The sequence below is a fragment of the Schistosoma mansoni genome, chromosome W (assembly GCF_000237925.1).
Source record: "Schistosoma mansoni strain Puerto Rico chromosome W, complete genome".
Taxonomy (NCBI): domain Eukaryota; kingdom Metazoa; phylum Platyhelminthes; class Trematoda; order Strigeidida; family Schistosomatidae; genus Schistosoma; species Schistosoma mansoni.
Window position 1 is genome coordinate 3,268,653 of NC_031502.1, and position 21,575 is coordinate 3,290,227.

At 34.4% G+C, this 21,575-nt stretch overlaps 1 protein-coding gene across 1 annotated transcript in view; it reads right to left on the bottom strand.

Annotated features, from left to right (window-relative positions):
• The window catches only part of Smp_153240 (hypothetical protein), a gene marked incomplete at both ends in the record, with an annotated part of 37,179 nt that overhangs the window by 14,110 nt on the left and 1,494 nt on the right, over nucleotides 1-21,575 (bottom strand). Inside the window, 6 exons of the mRNA XM_018799938.1 lie at nucleotides 3,468-3,739; nucleotides 7,405-7,475; nucleotides 8,051-8,093; nucleotides 8,140-8,213; nucleotides 16,667-16,802; nucleotides 19,916-20,017. Of these exons, the coding sequence (XP_018653801.1) occupies nucleotides 3,468-3,739; nucleotides 7,405-7,475; nucleotides 8,051-8,093; nucleotides 8,140-8,213; nucleotides 16,667-16,802; nucleotides 19,916-20,017 (698 nt within the window). The remainder of the gene's footprint in view (nucleotides 1-3,467; nucleotides 3,740-7,404; nucleotides 7,476-8,050; nucleotides 8,094-8,139; nucleotides 8,214-16,666; nucleotides 16,803-19,915; nucleotides 20,018-21,575) is intronic.

Here is a 21,575-nt window from a genome sequence, read left to right on the forward strand (position 1 = left end):
GAAATTTAAGCAACTACTCATTGAAATTTCCTTAGACTAACAAAAGTTCATACAGTTATGAAGAAGGGTTCAGCAACTTTTGTTTGAAGTTGTTATCGTCTAAAGGTTTGTTGTATTTTGTGACAACAGAGTATCAGTGTTGATAAGATTTAAGACTTTGTTTAGGTACACCAAATGACCATTTACACTTTTATGTGTATAGAAAACCATATCTATATGCATTATGACTGAATTGCAGAACAGAAAAAACTTATTTGACAAGATTTACTTTTAAAAAGCAATGAAGTGATAAGTTTCAAGAACTATTGTGAGGTAATGAATTTTTCACAAGTATATATAAATAAAGATGGTCGGTGGCTAGCAATGGAATCCAGAATGTGTGTCTCGTCTTATATGTGACTTGTCAACTGGATGTACCTGCATCCTAGAGTAAATGTTCACTCTGAGGCTCGAACCCAGTGCCGTACGTTTTAAACGCCACCACTTTATCCACTCAGCTACTGAGTCACGATAGCTACTAGGAGACTGATCAATTGCAGTCTCAAACGCTAATGGGAAGATTCAAACAAACAATACAAATAAGTATTTGTAATTTTACACGTAATCGAAACTTCAGCTTCATTATTGCACACAACCAAGCTTATCAGTTATATCTAAACAAGAAGTTTCGAATTAAATGAAACACTGATAGAGCCTTTTGATGGATTTCTTTTCTGTGTGCTCGATGGTTTGGTCGTGGAGCTTTCATCGTTCTTCTGAACAACATCATCAGTACCCGAAGTTTGTGCTGATGATTTCGTTCAGAAAGACGATGAGAGCTCCACGACCAAACCATCCAGCTCAGAGGACAAAACTCCATCAAAACCATCCACCTGAGCTACAAATCTTCTCCATTGGTAGTGCTACACAAAACAAGAATCTTGTCTTATAAATGTGAATACTTTACTATTTAAAGTCAACTTGAACAATAAACTATCCACTAAAAATATGTTAAACAAACCCACCGAACTGCTTAACAAACTGTATTTCTTTTCATATAAATGAAACATTCTAAGAAATACACTTACTCTTCATTTCTGTTTAAGTAAATTGATTTCGTTCGACTGTTTGTTATAGTCATTTGTGTCTAAAATGAAAAATAAATATCATTCTCAGTTGGAAATCTTTTGTAAACTAATTCTACTTATTCGGTTTATAAACTGACAATCTAGGGAAGCTAACATCTTGAAACTTGACTAGTTATAAGTTAACGTTGTTATTTGTATACTGTCGAAGTGCTTTCCTTATTCTTTTTCTTCTTCTTCTTCTTCACCTCAAGAGTATACATTCCATCTTTGTAATGATGACATAAAATAAATGATTCTTATTTTTTGTATATAGAACATATTTGTTCGAGTTGTTATCTTAGGCATCTAAGTAGTAAATGATGTTGTTGCTGACGAAAAAAACTACGAATTCATTTTCATAGTAAGGATATAGAGAGATAGATCCAGCGCAATTATTTCATATGCCTTACATACATGCTCTGTAGTTGCTATCCAATTGTTGTGCAGCTTTATGGGCATGTTAATATCAGAATGTCAAACATAGAAAGTATGATAGGTAGAAAATACAAGTGGAGAGAGACAGGTGACGATCTCCCCTATCTTAAGGATACTTATGCCTTTGTATATGATTTGAAGTGCATAAGCGCTAACCTATGTATCACAGGTATGCATGAAATGCATGAGTGCCAGAAACTAGTAGCAAATGCTATTGAAGAGAGCGGTGACTGACTACCTTCTTAAGAGGGCGAATGAACCTATGAGTACGCCGCGAGGTGTGTAAGTGTAAATCTTTGTCTTACCGGCATGCATGTAACGTATACTTATCCCAGATGAGATAGTCGCGCTTGCAGACCCTGCGGTTGTCACGATTTTTCCGAAAATCACGCACCTGTGGTGGGTATATGCTCTTTGCAGAATGGTTTTCATCTACCAGAAAAGTCAATAGGCATTACCTTAAAAGGCTTGACCAAACTCAATGGGGCTGGTAGTTTACGATGTCGGGTATCCTAGACTTGATACCGATATACAGTCTCTTTATGTACAAGTTTAACCGGCCATTTGAACAAAAAGATTGACAGTGAGAAATGAAGTTTATTGGCTAGACTAAAACACATATATACTCATTCACATAATCACACACATGTAATCATTCATGTACACGTATATAATTGTGTCCCTTAAAAAGTTAAGACATTTAATGTAGTATATCTCATAGTTTAGAAATAAGTCATTTCTCAGTCAATCACAAGCACTTATTATTTCTCTGATTTGGCTAATCCATCACTTTCCCCCCTTGAAAATAGATATGGTTTTTCCGATTCGCCTGATATCTTTGAGATGAGGGCATATCAAAAACAAATTGTGTAAAAATTCAAGACACTGATTTTGTTATGAAATATACACCTACTGTGCTGTATTTACAACACACCTAATTTTTAGTCTATTATCACTTATCTGTCTTTTGAACGTTAGAAATGTTACACTAAAGAGTTTATTTTTAGCTGTTTCATTGGTGCTGTTCATTGGAACATTAGAGATGCAATTCGATTAGCAATTACAGAAGATAATACTGAATATCACTCAGTAACTAATTAATGTTGTCGTGTGTGCTACTGATGTTGATAGATATAAATAGTATGTATCATCAAGCGAAAATGAAATACCTGGAAGCACAAGGTCAGGAAGATCGAAGAAAAGAGAACGAGAACAGAGAATGATCCACGTGGAAACGAATGAACAGTCAAGTCTGAGACAATTGAGTGACATTTTGGAAATGAAGTATTTACTGTATGGTTCCCAGATATTCTGTGATGTTGTGTTCAAATACATTCGATTATCCGCACTAATGTTCTCGATGACTATAGTGTATATTTCTAGGTTTTATCGTTAAATATTCAATAACCAACTAACTGACTAGTCACATCTTGGGTAGTTATACTGGATGGTATACGTTCGAAACCTACAGATAGCTTTTTCAAGATTTCAGTTATGCAATGCTAACATGTGCCAACTATCACAAAACACGGTTTTAGAGTTTACTAGAAATGTAATGCTGAGAGAAAGTATGGTATTGAATCATTAAATATTTGTTAGTTATTTGTTTGAGAGACTAAGCGTTTCACTTGGAATCAGTCAAATCAAGCTGCTGGTCTTTGACTAAGCTGTTTTCTAGATGCTAAAAACCTTATGCTACTTTAGACGTATTAATTTTACAGAGTACAATGAGAGTGATAGGCCAATAATTTAAAGATTCATGTAAGTTAGTGATTAAGCATTTGCCTATGATAACTAAGTAGCCTTGTTATTATTTGTTGACTTCTGTAAGCTTAGTGCTTTTACTTTCATTCGGTGTGGTATTATAGAGACTGTGATCATACAAGTATTTCATTTAAATACAGTTGTTTACTAATGTTGACATACCAGAGTTTCATTAATTCTTCCACCAAGAAGAGCATATGTATTAGCTGAAGTAACTATGAATTGATAATAAGAATTTTTCGGAGGTACAAATATCATTGAAAGACGAATTATTCCTGTCCCGTTAAATAAGTCTTTTGGTATAAATTCTGGTTCGTAAAGATATGCTTCTTTTAGAGTTGTATTTGTAATTTGATCGAAATCTATCATCAGCAAGTCACTGACACTTGATGCCTTCAAATCTGACCAAAACTGAACAGTTAATCCTCGATTCCCTATTGATTTTAAGGTAAAAAGATCCATATTTTAGCTTTGTTGAAATACATGACAAATAAATGTTACATAATCTTATTCATCTAGTTCTATGACGATTGTAATTATAAATGAGTCAAACTTATATTAATCATTTCCTAATGATTCCATGATCTGAAGGTGTCGTACATACTTCTCTACTTGAAAATGGATGGAGTTGAATTCAATTTGAAATCACCAATGAGGACAGCTGAGAAACATCTCAGTTGGATGAAGAAAATTTACGAATACTCTTTGGTTTTAAATGGGTTTTGACTGCTGTGGGTAGGTGACGAAGAATATCTCCAAAACGAACTGATTCTCACAAACCATTTAAGCAAGTTTAAATCATGCTAAAACAATCATAACAAATTTGTTACGGTACCAAGAAGAAAAATAATGTTTGTGTACATAAACTAACCTGGATAAAATTTAGGTTTCGGTGTTTGTTCAATTTGATCAAGGATACATTGAATATATGTTGAATTTACCAATGTTGGTGAACATTTTGTATATCCTACAGAGATTGTGACATCGTTTTGATAATTTAAATATTCGCCTGTTATTTCAATTGAGCCACCTCCGGACGAAGATGTTTGAATGGATGTAACATTGTTGATAACTGAAATATGTTAGTAATAATAATCACAACAATGATTATCATTAAATTTACTTAGTATTGTTTGTTTGGATCTTCCCATTGATGTTAAGGACTGCAATTGATCAGTCTCTTATTGACATATGTGCATACTGTGCGTATTGCCTCGATATACCTTAATTCACAAGCATGGTAAGCAGAGATGGGAAGATCCAAACAAACAATACTAAGTGAATTCAAACTTCACCCCATCGCACAAGCAAGTGGCTATCAGGACTCAGTGGCCGAGTGGATAACGCGATGGCGTTTGAAGCGAGGGTACTGGGTTCGAGTCCCAGAGTGAACATCAACTCTGAGATGCAGGTACATCCAGCTGACGAGTCCCAAATAGGACGAAACGCGCATCAAACTGGATTCCACTGCTAGCCACTATCCATCTCTGCTTTCCAATGAATTGTTTAACAAATTCCGATAAGACAACAGATTAGAATCATTGAGTGTAATTGTTGTCATTTTAGATAATACGAATTAGATAAAAAAACATTAAGGAGTTCAGGTTGTTACTTATTAATGATTAGCTGCCATGGCACTGCTAATTGTATTCCATCCCTCCTATTAATATTGTTTGGATTAGCCCAAATGTATAGGGCTTCAGCTGCTTGTCTCTCCTTGTAAGAATTAAAAGCTTTTTGAAGGATTCTTGTGCCATCGAAATCAATTGTATGACCTGATTCTATCGAATGTAATGCTATCGCTGATTTGTTCTCCAATTTCCTTACATCATCTGAGGATTTAGGAATATGTTTCAAACATTGTTTGTGTTCCTTCACCCTCACATTCAGTTGTCTTGATGTTTCACCTACATACGTTGCATTACAGTCACTACATTTGATTTCATAGACACAATTTTGTTGTTCTTCTTTATGTATTGGATCTTTAATTCTTACTAATTTTGATCTTAGAGTATTGTTTGTTCGAAAAAATACTCTAATATTTTGATTATTTAAGATTCTTCGAATATCTTCCGAAATTCCTTTCCGATATGGGATCACCACTATGTTAACCCATTCCTTTTTCTGTAATCTTTTTGTATTATCCATACCGTCTTTTCTTTCATTCTTAATTATTCTTTTAATAAAATCTTTTGGATAATTGTTCATAATTAAGGTAGATGTAATTAAATTTATTTCCGTTTTCATATCATTTGGTTCAGTGACAAGTTTTTGAGCTCTTGTAATCATATTTTTGACTACTGTCACTTTGGTTGAGTGTGGGTGTGCCGATTTAAAATCTAGAAATTTTCCTGAATTTGTCGGCTTTCGAAATATACTAATTTTTAAGCTATTATTAACTTTCCTTTCCACTAAACAGTCTAGGAAAGGTAATTTGTTTTCAGGAGATTCCAACTCTTTGGTGAACTTGATTTTTCTATCAAAGTTGTTGATAAGTTTAAACAGTTCACCCAAATGGTACCGTTTTATAATGACAAAGGTATCATCTACATATCTTAACCATACTTTTGGTGCCTGAGAACATAATGAGATGGCACTAGTTTCCAATGTATGCATAAAGAGGTTAGCAACAATTCGCGTAAATTATCCACCAATAGAATACGCCTCCTATGACCTTCACACTGTGACAATGACGTTCGATTAGTATGAGTAATCTAGCGTCCTTATTGGTCCTTATCCGCCTACCCGTCCACTTGAGTCCAAAGCACCAATAGCAGATGCTGTAATGCGAATCGTTTATTTCAAACATACTTTGTCCATATGCCAAACAGGCAGACCACACCATAAAATAGAAAATAATATTTGTACAAAATCAAGCCAAACGTGGCTGGAAGCATGGGAGACAGTACTCAATAAGCCGAGTATAATTTAGGAACAATAAATCATATAATAATAATTAATAGGTCAAAATGAAGCTAATAATAAGATGAATATAGACATAGATAATCCAGTTACTGAATAGTTATACCATAGGGATATAAATAGATTAATAGTCTAATAAGGGGTTCCGTAAGTTATCAGTACTTACTTTTTCCTAGTATATAACACACTTTTTGGCTAGATCCTATACAAATGTTATTTTCTATTTTATAGTGTGATGTGGTCTGTTTAGTTTGTATATGAACCCAGTATGTTTGAAGTACATGATTCATAATGCGGAGGCTGAGACTAGTGTTTCGGACTTAATAGGCAGGACTAGGCAGGGAGAAGGACCGATAAGTACTCTAGACTGCTCTTTTGGGTTTATGCATTATTGGTTCGGTTAATAATTCACTGTTCTCTAATTGGCACTATCAATACGTCATATATTAATAGGGGCACAAGACCACAAGATATAACAGAAAAATTCCATAGGTTAAAGTTAGATACAAAATATTTATACTAATGTAAATATATAAAATTCATTTTCGCATAAAAACTCAAATTAAAAGTGTTTACATGGATACAATTCATATACATTTCTCAGAATTGCCTCCCCCCCCCCAAAAAAACATAAGAAACTATTTCGTTCATTGGTAACCTGAAAATATGTCATTACAAAATATTGCAAAGATTGTTGAATTCCATAGTCTACATGAAGGACTAATACTAGTTAAACAATCACTGATAACCATGAAGTACTAGTCACCTGTTTCGTCCACGTATAGGACTACTCAGGAGCACGCATTCATAACCTTATTAGAAATTGAATTTAAATATGGAAATCATTAGATACTGGCTCAGTGGTACAAAGGTTAAACACTCATCACGAGAGTTAAAGATCCTGGATTCAACAATCACTGAGGTAACTCTTAGTTTTTAATGGTCATCTAACTTGAATTAGCCCTTGACGTAAAATATAGGAAATGTATTCCCGAAGTGACATAATCGGTTGTACTGTTAGATTAGATATTGTCATACATTTTATTGAATTAGTTAAATGGTTCATAATTCTATCCAAGAAACCAAACACTCTCCTAGTGATTATTTTTAAGGAAATCGAATGCTTTTTATTATTGGTACTTATAATTACTCAAAAAAATCATTATCAATTATTTACCGGAATAAGACTGATGCATAAAAGTTTGTTCATTTCTGTCAACTCGATAAACTGATTCTAAAGTTTTACTTCTAAAGGAAAAAAGGAAAGAAATGGTGGGACTGAATGAGTGACATATTATGCAATGACTTATAAATGAGAATAATCGAAATGGAATACAAAATTTGCAAAGAAACAAGTGATGGACAGCTTTTAAAATAAAATCGGCGAGACTATAATTTATGGACGAGCTAGTCAGAAGCGTTTGAGGGATTTCTTAGGTTACAGTGATTACTCACCGGCAGAAGATAGTTTTGCAATAACTCGGGTTAATCGAAGATAAGCACTTGAACTACTTGAAGCCGGCTTAATGGTCTAAAAGACAAATGCTCACCGGGAGTCCATTAAGTCATGGGTTCTATTCCCGTAGTGCTTATAGATTCAAACTGCTGAGGTGTTCGTACTAGGATAAAACGGGTATCTAGTGCTTCCCAGTTTTTTGGCAGTTGTCCAACTAGGATCAGTTCACGAACTAAACTGGAAAATTCATTAATGTCAATAAACCCTCTATACTAATAACTAATTTAACGTTAAGATTACTGAAAGTCATATGAGTAGTGTAATCATAGTTAAAACGAAGCATATAAAATTTGATACCCTTACTTACCTTCCATATGGTGCATCAACTATGAAACTGATATTCACGGAACCTAAAGTTCGAATGAAAATAATTATATTAGTTATATTCATTATTACCTGTATGTGATACGCTTCGTTTACACATAATATAACCTTTGTCTGACGTAGGAGAAAGTAAACCAATACCATAGCTAAAACAGGAGAGAGTAGGAAAAAAAGCTGAAATTAGGTAGGAAGAAACAAGTATTGTCAATAAGTGATTGATATCTGTCAATTACATCTTGAATAAAGTCACCTAACTAAGAAATAAAAAACATTCTACTGTAATCGATTTTATGTGTTTATAAACAATCAGTTTTATATCTGTTGAACTTTACTTTAACAAAAAATACGTATCAAAAGTTTAAGGATATAATCCTTCGTCTCTGTATAACTCGAGCACAGGTTATACTGTGACATGTATGAAACGTCAATTAAGATTTAGTCACTTTGGAATTTCCAAAGTTATTTATTGCAATAGGACGGTAATGATTTGTCAAACGTACTTAAATTTCGACATCAGATAAAGAATATAGCATATTTACAAACGAAGAACATGTGGAACTCAAAACAATTGTCAACACCAGAATTTTTAATACAAATGTCAAGACAGTTCTACTGTATGGGGCGGAAACCTGGAGAACAACGAAGGCTAACATCCAGAAGATACAGGTGTGTATTAACAGTTGTCTATGCAAAATACTTCGGATCCGTTAGCCAGACACTGTCAGCAACAATCTACTGTGGGAGAGAACAAACCAGATTCCAGTAGAGGAAGAAATCAGGAAGAAGTGCTGGAAGTGGATAGGACACACATAGAGGAAAGCACCCAACTGTGTCACAAGGCAAGCCCTCACTTGGAATCCTGAAGGCCGAAGGAGAAGAGGAAGACCAAAGAACAAATTACGCCGAGAAATAGAGACAGACATGAGAAGAATGAACATCGATTGGATAGAACTAGAATTGAAGGCCCAATACATAGTGGGTAGGAGAATGCTGATCAGCGGCCATTAGGGGTAACAGGCGTAAGTAAGTAAGTTAGTAGAGAATATAATAATTTGACTGATATTCTAAATACTAATTCGTCTGACAACATACACTACTAAATCCAAATTACACATTTACATACAATCTATTTCCTTTATTAGTCACCATAAACGGTAAAAAAAAGTTGAAGCAGAACAGTGTGGTTTCGTAATATTCTATGAATTCTGTTCAACTGCTTACAGTTTTGTCATTCTTAAATTATAACGTTGGATTATTTGGTCAACTAATAATTACTACAAATGATAAGCAAACTTAGAAAATGTGTAGAGGTTTAGAGAAGAATTATGTAGAACTATAGTGTTGATAAAAAGTATATACTTTTACACATAAAAAGGATACTACTTGGTATATTTGTTAGTAGTACATTTTATGTAAAACAAATTTCCCAGAAAAATGAAAACTGCATCTAATGTAAACTGCTCTATCATCAAAGTAAAGTCAGTGAAAAGTTTGTTAACTTACTACAAGTCACTGTTTGGTAGTTGAGGTTCACAATTTCCTGGACCATCGTATATCCTTTGTTTCATAGTTGAAAAAGCAAAACACAATAGAAGTATTGTACTAGAGTTAATAATATAAGTTGAATCTAATCAAAACGGTCAGTATTTGTGTGGTTCATTACAAGTAACAGTCGTATACTGTTTCAGTAAAGAAAACTCTAAAAACAAATTCACCAGGAAATTAAACGTAGTTCAAATACCTTTCGCTGTACTTGTAAAAGCCTATTGTTAGCTGACTAGTATGTTTTAGATAGCTGATTGTCACAATTGAATTCATGAGTCGCTTTAAGCTAAACCGTAATTGAAAACCCGAAATCACTGAACAGCCGTTCTGTCTCAGTGTGGGATGACTCAGCAATGCGCGTCCACCATACCGTATGTGAACGCTTAACCCCCTTACCATTGAGGCGGTGTCTGACGGTGTCAATATCTAAGTTCAATCGATCCATGATCTTGCGCAGCCCTTCATCCATTGTCTGAGGTAGATGATTAAATTACACCCGACATGGACTAGACTGCACCGGCCACGGCTTTTCACTAGAACTCCTGAGAACCCACTTCAAAGCTAGCCACTAGTGAGCCCTCAAATACCCTGGTATGGTCGACAGTGAGGAGAGTCCGCCCTTCCTCTCGAGATGCTCCCACATGTTTACGCGTGTACAGCCACTGCCATGGAAGTTATACTCACTGCCCTCTCCTGGTGAGGGTGTTGTTTACGAAATTGAGAGGATGGAAATTGAATGTCCGGTGGACACGGAGGGTCCATCAATTATTAGTCACCGGTTTCAGCGCCACGGAAGTATTTCACCCCTCACACAAATCGAATGATTTGTATTGCGCATATATTTTTGGTGCCATCTTGTACCAATATTTGTGTGTTTAAATAAATAAATAACATGATTATTATCAGTATGGGGATTTGTGGAGATTGTAGTAGTGCTGAGGAGTCCCAAATTAGGACGAAACGGACGTCTAGTGCTTCCAAGTTTTCTATAATGGTCTAGCTTAGATCGATTCATGAATTCAATCGTAAATATACTACAATCTTCACAACTTCCCATACGACTGATCGTGTTTTGTTTTTTGAGATAAAGATGTCTTCAATGTTTTAAGTATACAAAATAACATTTTTTTTGTTACTTATAACAAAGTTTACTGATTTATTAAAAGGTATTTCAATATAATGATATTCTACATGACTAAAGGAAATAGATATCAGCACATATGTGATAAACTCCACTAGGAATGTCAGTATATTAACAAATATTTATAGCTTAAGTAATCAGTTTAAGGAAGGTACACTGTTCTAATGTCTTTCACTTCAAAAATTTTATTGAACATTAAGTTTGCCAAGCATTTTCCTATAGGTCACAATTAAGTTTCATTAATAATTGTTTGCATGAAAGAAGTCTAAATGATAAATATCTTTACAAATAGAGTAGTAATAAGCCAATGTATTAGTTTATATTACAGCAATAAACACTGAATAATTTAATAGTTGAATTCATGAGTCAAATGAAGCTGGACCACCATGGAAAACCTTGAAGCTCTGGACTGCCATTTTATTCCAGTATCAGACTCATTCAAGAAAATGGCGGAAGGTAGCGCAATAACGTGGATTGGTTGAAGTTTGACAATAACGCCGCTGGCTAGGGGCCCAATTGTCTAGAAGTTAAGCGTTTGTGCACGAGACCAATAGGCTCTAGGTTCGAATTATGCGAGCGTAACCGTGGATTGGCACTGTCGAGGAGTCCCATACCGGGGCGAAACGGCCGTCCAGTGATTACAGGTTTTCCATGGTGGTCTAGCTTAAGCTGATTCATGAATTCAACCATCAACTTACTATAATATCCACGAAAACCCATTTCTGACTGCAGAATTTCTTTAAAATGTATACAATATCATGGTACTTAAAACACATAACTAGCTACATAGATTTATATAATAATAACAGAATCAAATACAAATATCAATCTATACTGAAATTACCTAATGATACTTTGTGATCTGCCAACTGTGAAAACATCCAAATTTGAACTAAATCGGCTAGTGAAAATTGTTCCATTCAATCCAATAATTGAGCCTATTATAAACATGTATAATATAAATTATATGATAGACAATATATATTAGAAAATTCAGTTCTATTGGCAACTGACTAAAATAATATTGGGAAAAATTCCATGTTAAAAGGTATTTACTAATATTATTAGTCAGTGAAGTCAAATAATCATTAAGGATAGTGTGGTGGGTACTACTGATGTCGAAAGATATAAGTAGTATGTATCATCAATAGAAGGTGAAATGCCTGGAAGCAAAAGGTTAAGAAGATCGAAGAAAAGGGAACGAGAACAGTGAATGATTGGTGGGGAAACGAAAGAACAATGAAGTCTGAGACAATTGATTGACATTTTCAAATGAAGTATTTACTATATGGTTCTCAGATTTTACTAAGACATTCTGTTATTTTGTATTCAAATATATTCGACTGTCCCCCCTAATTTTCTCGTTCACTACAACACACTGTATGAAACAAAATTTCATGAAATTTAAATACATAATACTGTGGTGTGGTCTACTTATATCCATGTAAGTAGTATATGGTGTTGGTCAGACATAGAATGAATTTTGGCAGAAGACCGATGAGGAAAGAACTGAAACAAAGCGCAATCGGTAGGGAAATGCGCGAACAATGGAATTAGAGAAGAAACAGTGAAGATTGAGACAATTGGTTGTTAATTTGCAAATTAACTGTCCATTGTATGGTTTTCAGAATTTACTGAGATAGTCTGTAATATTTGCTTGAATACATTCGATTGTCCCCAATCGTGTTCTGTTCACTACAATACTACAATAAAACCTTTTTTTATTGTAACCTCCGAACATTTTATAAATGATCAAACTGTTAAGATGTGCCTATTCAATTGGTAAATACATTACCTGGTGGAGCATAGACAGGTGATACCTTCTCAATAGTAGGCGTGACTGATGATTTAATCTGAAAATTAACAATGAAAAATGCAACGTACTGACAGGTAATATAAAAACCCAGTTAAAAATGATCATATAAGTTGAGATGTAAAACATTATAGAGTTAGACATTTTTGATAGATATATGAAAATACATATATTCTAATAGAAGAAACTAATTAAAAGGTTGCACTCGACAAATTTTGTTATGTAACAAGATCGGAAAACTGTCATACTATAGTACATACCCGGGCGGCCCGCTTGAATATCTGAGCTACTTGTTCCTACCATCTAGATATCTCAACAAGTTATCTGTTTCGCTATTTGTTTTAACAGATCATTATGGCAATTAATTGTATAACCTATTCAGGTACGACTGTGAAAAGTTTACGACCTTTCGCTGTACAAGTTATAAAAATTTACAGTCGGAGACGTCGTGATGGCTGGCAATGTACATTCAAAAAAATGAATATTAATCAGATTTCGGCTTCTGAACTGCTCACATCTAGCTGGTGACCAATCAATATTTATAGTTTTTGAGTTCGAACTATGAGCCTCTTTCTAACCTGTTGTTGTTGTTGCTTTGACTATTATTCTATGATTTGTTGAGATTTATCTTTTTTCCATGGAGTCAGAAATATCATTGGTTAACACATTTCATATTGATTATCAAGTTACAACGTTAAGATTATTTATGGGAAGTAAGAGAATAATCCGATTGATAAGTTGAACTAATTTAATATCAGAAGGAGTTTTGTGGATATTATAGTAATTTTATTAGTTGAGATCATGAATCGATTGAAGCTAGACCACCATGGAAAACCTGGAAGCACTGAACGGTAGTTTCGTCCTATTGTGGGACTCCTCAGAAGTCCGCATCCACGATCCCGTCTCGCGAAATTCGAATCCAGAACCTATCATTCTCGCTGCGCGAATGCTTAGCCTCTAGACCACTGAGCCGGCATCCAACAGTATTAGTGTCTACCTTCAACCAATCCACGAAATTGAGCGACACATCCATCACTGTCTCCAGTGGGTTGTTATCCCACAACAGACCCGGTTGAACTCCACTGGTCACTGCTTCTCACTAGAACTCCAGGAAATACCTCTTGAAGCCAGTCACTAGTGAGCATATATTGATTAATATTAGAAGGAATTTTGTGGATATTATAGTAATTTTAATAGTTGAGATCATGAATGGATGCGCACTGCTGAGGAGTCTCGCAATAAGACGAAACGGCCTTCCAGTGCTTCTTGATTTGCCATGGTGGTCTAGCTTCAATTGCTTCATGATCTCAACTATTAAACTAGTTTAACTCGTTTTTTCAGCATACTGTAATTGTTTAAGAAATAAAACACTACAAATTCTGTAAATTCTGTACAACTGTCATTATCTATGTAATACATTAAATAAAGATATTCAAATCTCTTAATAATCATATTAAATTATTGTCTTTGAATGGATGTATTAATTAAAGAATAAGTTTATTTTGTGACTGGAAAGAATTTCCCAGGACAGGATTGGATGAAGAAAACTGGTGTGTGGCCTATGCTCCTCCACGAGGGGTAACAGGCGTAAGTAAGTAAGTAAATAAGTAAGTAAGTAATCAGTTATATAACTGTTATTTAATTCATACAAGAAAGTCCACAGTAGACATATGTCACTATAGATCCATTTTGGTTGTTTGAGGAATGGAATATTTACGACTGAATTTTTGATACAATCTTTAAACGTTTCAGTTCATTCTATCAGATTTATCTACTGAAGTCGATTGAAAGTCAAAAGTATGAAGAATATAAATAGATTCATAAAACAATTGAATACTAACAACCGACATATTGACGTCATATTAATTTTATTCTCTACAGGTTAAGTGTTCGTGAGCGAGACCGAAGGTCCTAGGTTCGAATCCCACGAGCGGAAACGTGGATGATTACTGCTGAGGAGTCTCATACTAGGACGAAGCGGCCGTCTAATGCCTCTAGGTTTTCCATGGTGGTCTAGCTTTAACTATTTCATGAATTCAACTATTAAATTTTTTTGTAAGTATACGTTGTTTCTTTGTATGTACTAATTATAGTAAAATGAATAATGCATAAAGTTCATTCAAAATGCATTAATGGCATCAAAGTAAGGTTTGTAAATTTTTAATGATTTTCTGAAAGCCTCTTAATCTTTAATCACTGTACGGTTATCTCTTCCTAGTATAGAACGAGATAGCTTGGAGAGAAAATTTTCGGAATTCTGAGAGGTCTTGTCCTGTGGAGTTCAGACATGTTAGGTGCGAGGACTATACTTACTGAAAATAATGAAAGATGGTTGCAAAAATATTGTGAATTAACTGGAGTCGAACATATACATCACTGAATGCCAACTTAGTTGTCTAGCGGTTAAGCGTTCATGCTTGAGACTGAAGGTTTTGAATTCGATTACATGTAATGTGGTCATGGATTCCTACTGCTAAGGACCCCATACAAGAACAAAATGGACGTCTAGTGCTTAAAGATTACAAATTATAAACTTCATGATAAACAGAAAAAGTACTGAAATATCATAAAAATGAATTCAATTTCATACTGTTAAAGTGCATGCATATCCAAGACACATTCTTTCATTCGGTATCAATATTCCAGAAACTGAAATCCTAATTGTATAACTACCTTCTGGAAGTTTTCTGTAAAGTAAATTTTATACATGAATATACATTACAATTAAACTGATTTACTAATTGTATTATAATTTGCTTGTAGATTAAAGTGACAGTATTTTCAAAGAAAGTTTTCTTTTAAATTTACCAAGTTTTAAATAAAACTTCAGTTTAGCATATCAAACATGATTCAACACTGAACTAATCGTTTACCAGTACTGTTCTAATGTTATTGATTTTCCAATATCTAAAGAGTTCTGAATGATTACAACTGAAAGATATATTAAATTCACTTAGTATTGTTTACTTGAATCTTCCCAATGATGTTTAGGACTGCAATTGATCAGTCTCTTATCGGCATATGTGCATCCTGTGCGTATTGCCTCGATATAGCCTTATTCACAAGCATTAGAAGCAAAGATAGATAGTGACTAGCAGTGGAATCCAGTTTGACAAGCGTTTCGTCCTATTGGGGACTCGTCAGCTGCATGTAACCGCATCTCAGAGTTAATGTTCACTCTGCAACTCTAACCCAGTACCTCTCGCTTCAAATGCCATCGCGTTATCCACTCACCTACTGAGTCCTGATAGGTATATTGTTTTATATGTCTGTTTGCTTGAATTAAGAATAAGTTTCTTCCAAAAGTTTGATATTCTCTTATTTGTGATAATTTTAAAGTCTCTTCTTCATTCATCAAATCAGTTTCAATTTGATAAACAAGTAATAAAAAAGGTCGATTTCTTTCGGGTGATATGAATTATGATCCTAAGAGCATTGCATAGAACTGACTGATCGGATCACGATTTCACTGGTGGAAGATTTATTAATTTTATCAATGAACTAATATGTTTTCTTCAGTTATAAACCTCTAGTTCAACAGCTCTTCATTTAATTTAGAGCTTAGGTAGGCCAAACCGAGACTCAGCATCAGTCAAAAAGGTCATAGACCATTGGAATGGATCACACTAATAGATAAAGATCAACGGGGTACGGTTTGGGAAATTACCGTAACTAATTGTTGAGGACATTGGATAACATACTTCAGAATGTCAGAATAGAGTGAAGCATTAACTCTGAGTTGTTGTTGAGATCTTGCTTAAAATTGCTCTGTATCCTTTTATTCTGTAAATCTATTCTTTTTATTAAATCATAATGTCTCTATCTAGTGTTTCCAACTACCATTGATCCTATTACTACCTCATCATGATAATGACGTGTGGCAACTTTAATTGACATAACTATATGCAGGGTTCTCTGTTGCTTATTTAAAATTAGTTAACTTAGGGGTAAGTCTTCTGTATATGTGGATGTTTTATTTTCCCGTGTTTTCATTAAAGTTTTACCTTTAAAAACAAGTTAGCTAGTGATTCTTTATTAAAAGATAAATGAAATAATATATAACCAATAGTTTCAAAGAAAAACATCTGAATATAACTAACGGTGAAGAAAATTTAATCATATTGCCTCCTTCTTCAACTAATTCAGCTTTATAAGTTTGCCAAGCACTTCTTAGAAATACACGATTCCCAGAATTAGAATTCGATCCAGGTAATACAAATGCACTTTGTTCAAATCCTGTAGTAAATGATGAAAAACGAAATTGAAATAAAATGTTTTTTGATAGGAATGGACGTCTATTTGAGTTTGTTGAAATGATTGGTAAATTAAGATATTTGTAAGAGTGTATATTCTAACGGTATTTTTATTTATTTTATTTAAACACATAAATATTGGTACAAATGGGCATCAGATAGATATGCGCCACACAAATTTCATTTGATTTGTGTGAGGGCTTGGATACTATCCGAGTGCCCAGACCGAAGCAGGTGCTTTCCTTAGGGGTCCACACTCGGAGCCTTTGACCTAAAGATCTGACCCACAAGGTAGTGGAGCATCGTGAGGAGATGCAGTCCCATGATAGCCGGTGACCAACGATTGAATCATACACCATTTGTTCCTTCAGGATACTGGAATACATGTGCACCATTGGTTTGGAATCAGTGTTTTCCAACTCCCCTAGGTCGACTTTCCGTGTCCACCAATTCGGTTAAAGTGCGGGACATTCGCTTTTCATCCTCTCATTTTCGTGAACAACACCGGTGCCACGAGAAGACAGTGAGTAGGACATCCATGACAGAGGCTATATACGCGTGGCCATATGAGAGCATTTGGAGAGGGAGAGTGGACTCTCCCCACTCTCGGCCGTACCAGAGCATTTGGGGGCTAATTACAATTAGCATCTATCTATTTGAATATAGTCCGATTGAGCTATTTACTCAATATTGCATGTAGCTATATATTGATAAAGTTTAGTAAACTTCGATCCAAATGTTTAGAAATAGTGTTCCTCGTTCCTTGTTCATCAGCTCAAGTTGTCCACATGTCATTAGAGACTCGTCAAATGGAATTTTGAATATCCACAATGCAAAAACTAAGTTACGAATAGCAATCATTCTAATATCTGTCGGATAAATGAAGAATGATCGTGAAAGTTGAAACGTACTAGACTATTAGTTTGTTCGTAGTTTGGACAGTGGACACATACAACTAAACAGTTTCAATTCTACAATTTCAGGCTTCAGAGTAAGCAAGAAATTGTTGAAATATTATTTAGTCCCTCAGATGTTTGATCAATTAGCCGACCTACAATATCAGTATTCAATGTAATTAGTGAATAACTATTTCAATATCAACTTAGTTAACACTATCTATTCTATTTTCATATATATTGTTCTATTGTGTTATCTTATATACCATTGAATAGATATTTTCACTTTTAAAATATAACTGGACTCTGTTAGATGATCATCTTTTTTTTAAAAGTAAAATCTAAAATTAACTTCAGTGATTATTTTCTCATATAAAATAAATTTTAATAACTGTGTCTGATGCTAAGAGATTAGGGAAATGACTTAAATAGCAGTGACCAGTGGAGTTCAACCGGGTCTGTTGTGTGATAATAAATCACTGAAGACAATGGTGGATGTATCGCTCAATTTCGTGGATCGGTTGAAGTTAGACATTAACACTGTTGGATGCCAGCTCAGTGATCTAGAGTTCGTGAACGAGACTGATAGGTTCTGGATTCAAATCTCGCGAGACGGGATCGTGGATGCGGACTGCTGAGGAGTCCCACAATAGGACGAAATGGCCGTCCAGTGTTTCCAGGTTTTCCATAGTGGTTTAGATTCATGATCTCAACTAATAAAATAATTTTATGTTACGTATTTTAGATTCTAAATTAAGAAAAGGAAGTCATTGGTCAATGTACTTTTCATAGATTAGTTCCAGAAAGACTCATTAGCACATAAAAAACACGAATATTTAAGTCAAATGTGATATCACACTATGGGTTACGACAAAGGTTATCAGAATTATGGGATGTATTTGCTCAATACATTTAGAACAATCTGCATCACACATATTTAATTGTTAAGACATTTTGTATATGAAAACTAAAAGGTCAACTAGAAAAATTAAAGGTAACTTGTAACAAAGAAGATTAAAGTACACAAAAACAATATGATAACCACTCTAAATAATAAATCAGTATTACTAGGGTAGTTTAAGGTTGAGAACACATAAAAGGGGTTTCAGTTTCAGCATAACAAAGAGTATACTACTGAGTTCATATGTTCATTTATTAGTATTACAGTTTAGGAAAGAAACAATCATTTGATTTCTATCAAATTTATATATATATATATGTAAGAACAGGTCGGAGGTCATTTGGTGTTGGAATCAAAAAACAATGAGAGGTGGGTGATGTAATAATTAGTCTGCTTAACCCAATGAAAAAGCATGTCACTAAATAACTATTTTTAGTAAATTTATAGGAATTTTAGTAGTTCAAATCATGAATCAATTGAAGCTAGACCACCATGGAAAACATGGAAGCACTGGACGACCGATTCGCCCCAGTATGGAACTCCTCGACAGTGCGACTCCACGATCCCGCCTCGCGAGGTTCGAACCCAGGATCAATCAGTCTCGTGTGCGAGCGCTTAACCACTAAACCACTGAGCCGGCATCCAACAGTGTTAATGTCTAACTTCGACTAATCCACGAAATTGAGCGACAAATCCACCAATAAGATTTTTTTGCAATGAGATTACATCATGTATTTATAAGGTTGAAATATGTACTATTCCCGATTTCATTAGAGTTAAAAACAGTTGATATATCTATAAGATCGAGAATATTTTTGCAACTAGTAGACTGGATAACTTTTCAAAGTGTTGAATAAATATTCTCTTCATAGTTGTTTTAAAATAATCTAATAAATCCATAATCTTAAGTTATTCTATGCATTATAGGCAAAGATGGTTGTCGGCTAGCAATGGAATCCGGGACGCGCATTTCGTCCTATTTGGAACTGGTCAGCTTGATATACCTGGATCCCAGGGTTGATGTTCACTCTATGACTCGAAACCAATACCTTCCGCATCCTGGATTCCGCTGTTAGCCACCATCTATCCCTATTTATAATGCTTGTGAATTAAGGTAATATTGAGGCAATCCGTACAGGATACATATAAACCAACAAGAGACTGATCAATTACAGTGCTAAACATCAATGGGTAGATTGAAATAAACAATACAAAAGGAATTTATTCTATGCATGTTCCATTCTGAAATGAATTACGTAAGAAATGATAGAATCGTTTATAAACTATTCAATGACTTACCACATCCAAAAATCATAATAGCTGAACCACCTTCTGTACTAGCTTCAGTAGGAGTGATGTAATTAACTGCTGGGCATGATTTTTGCCCATTTGACAGATAAACTATGTTATATTGAAAACATACAAAAATTAAACTTAATTAAATAATGAGGTAAAATAAGACAACTTATTATCTTTCAGAAGTCAGTTGGTATATTTAAAAAGACAATCTTTTAGTATTTTCGTAGCTGAAAGCATGAGCCAATTGCAGCTAGACCACCAAGGAAAACCTGGAAGCACTGGACGGCCGTTTCGTGCCGTTGTGGGACTCCTCCGCAGTGCGCATCCACGATCTCACCTCGCGAAATTCGAACATAGGACCTACCAGTATTGCGCCAGAGCACTTAACAAAATCCTCTTCTAATTTATTAATAGTTATGAATTTATTCACATAACACAACCATAAATAATGATTTATCATTTCCCATCAATTATCTACTACATATGAAGTTATTATTAGAGGGTTGAGGAGATTGTTGAATTGGATCGAGATTACGAACAGATCTAATTGAGACAATCAACTTGGTTCATGATTTCGGGAAAATTTAACAGTTTGCAAATGCACTGCTGATAATTATCATGTGTTTACGAAGTTCTAGTGAGAAGCTATGACCAGTGGAATTTAACAATGTCGAGTGTGATGAAGGTATCCACCGAAGACAATAGAAGATGGTTACGCGATATCACAGGTTGATTGAACCTAAACATCTACACAATGGGAGGCAAACGTAGTGGTCTAGAGGTCAACCGTTTGCGTGTGAGACTGAAGGTCTTCGGTACTTCGGTGTAAACTGTTAAGGAATCTCAAAATACTATGAAAAGCCGTCTAATACTTCCTGGTTTTTAGTGGTTGTCTAACTTAGATCAGTACATGATTTCAATTAAAACTACTTATAAAATATTGAACATTGTCTTGTAAGATAGTTTATTTATCTATTTAGTGTTTATTATCCTAATAAGTAGATGTTAAGCTACATGTTTTCATAAAAGTAACACTCAACTACTAGAAGATCAAATATACTTTGAGAGTTATTGTTAATATTCAGTTTATTCAAGTCCACCAGCTTTATGCACATGATTAAAAAAATGTTTTTCTCAGAAGCTTGTGACTTAAGGCAATATCGAGGCGATCCGCACAGGATGCACATTTGCTAAGAACAGACTGATCAACTGAAGTCCTAAACATCAGCGCGGAGATTCAAACAAACAAAACAAAGTGGGTTTTCCTCAGACTCAGTGTAGTAATCATGAAAACACTCTTTCAAGTAACTAAAACTAATTTCAAAGTGTTAATTATCAGAGAAAGAAAACGTATTACGTAATTTATATTCTTATTATTAATGCTCGAATATTTCTAACATAATAATCCACAAAGGTCAGTCAATTCATTCGAAATATTTTGTTTACTCTAATGAATATTTAGATCAACGAAACTTTCGTTTGACGTTTATTTCTTTTCACTGGTGAAAATCATTGAATAAACACTTTTAAAGATCTACTCTTCTACAAACTATGGATGGAACAATTAAATCTAACTTCCATTGTTATAGATTAGAAATGTTTAATGATATAGTTGTGGTGTGGGTTGCTCACATCCACATAAGTAGTATATGACGATGGT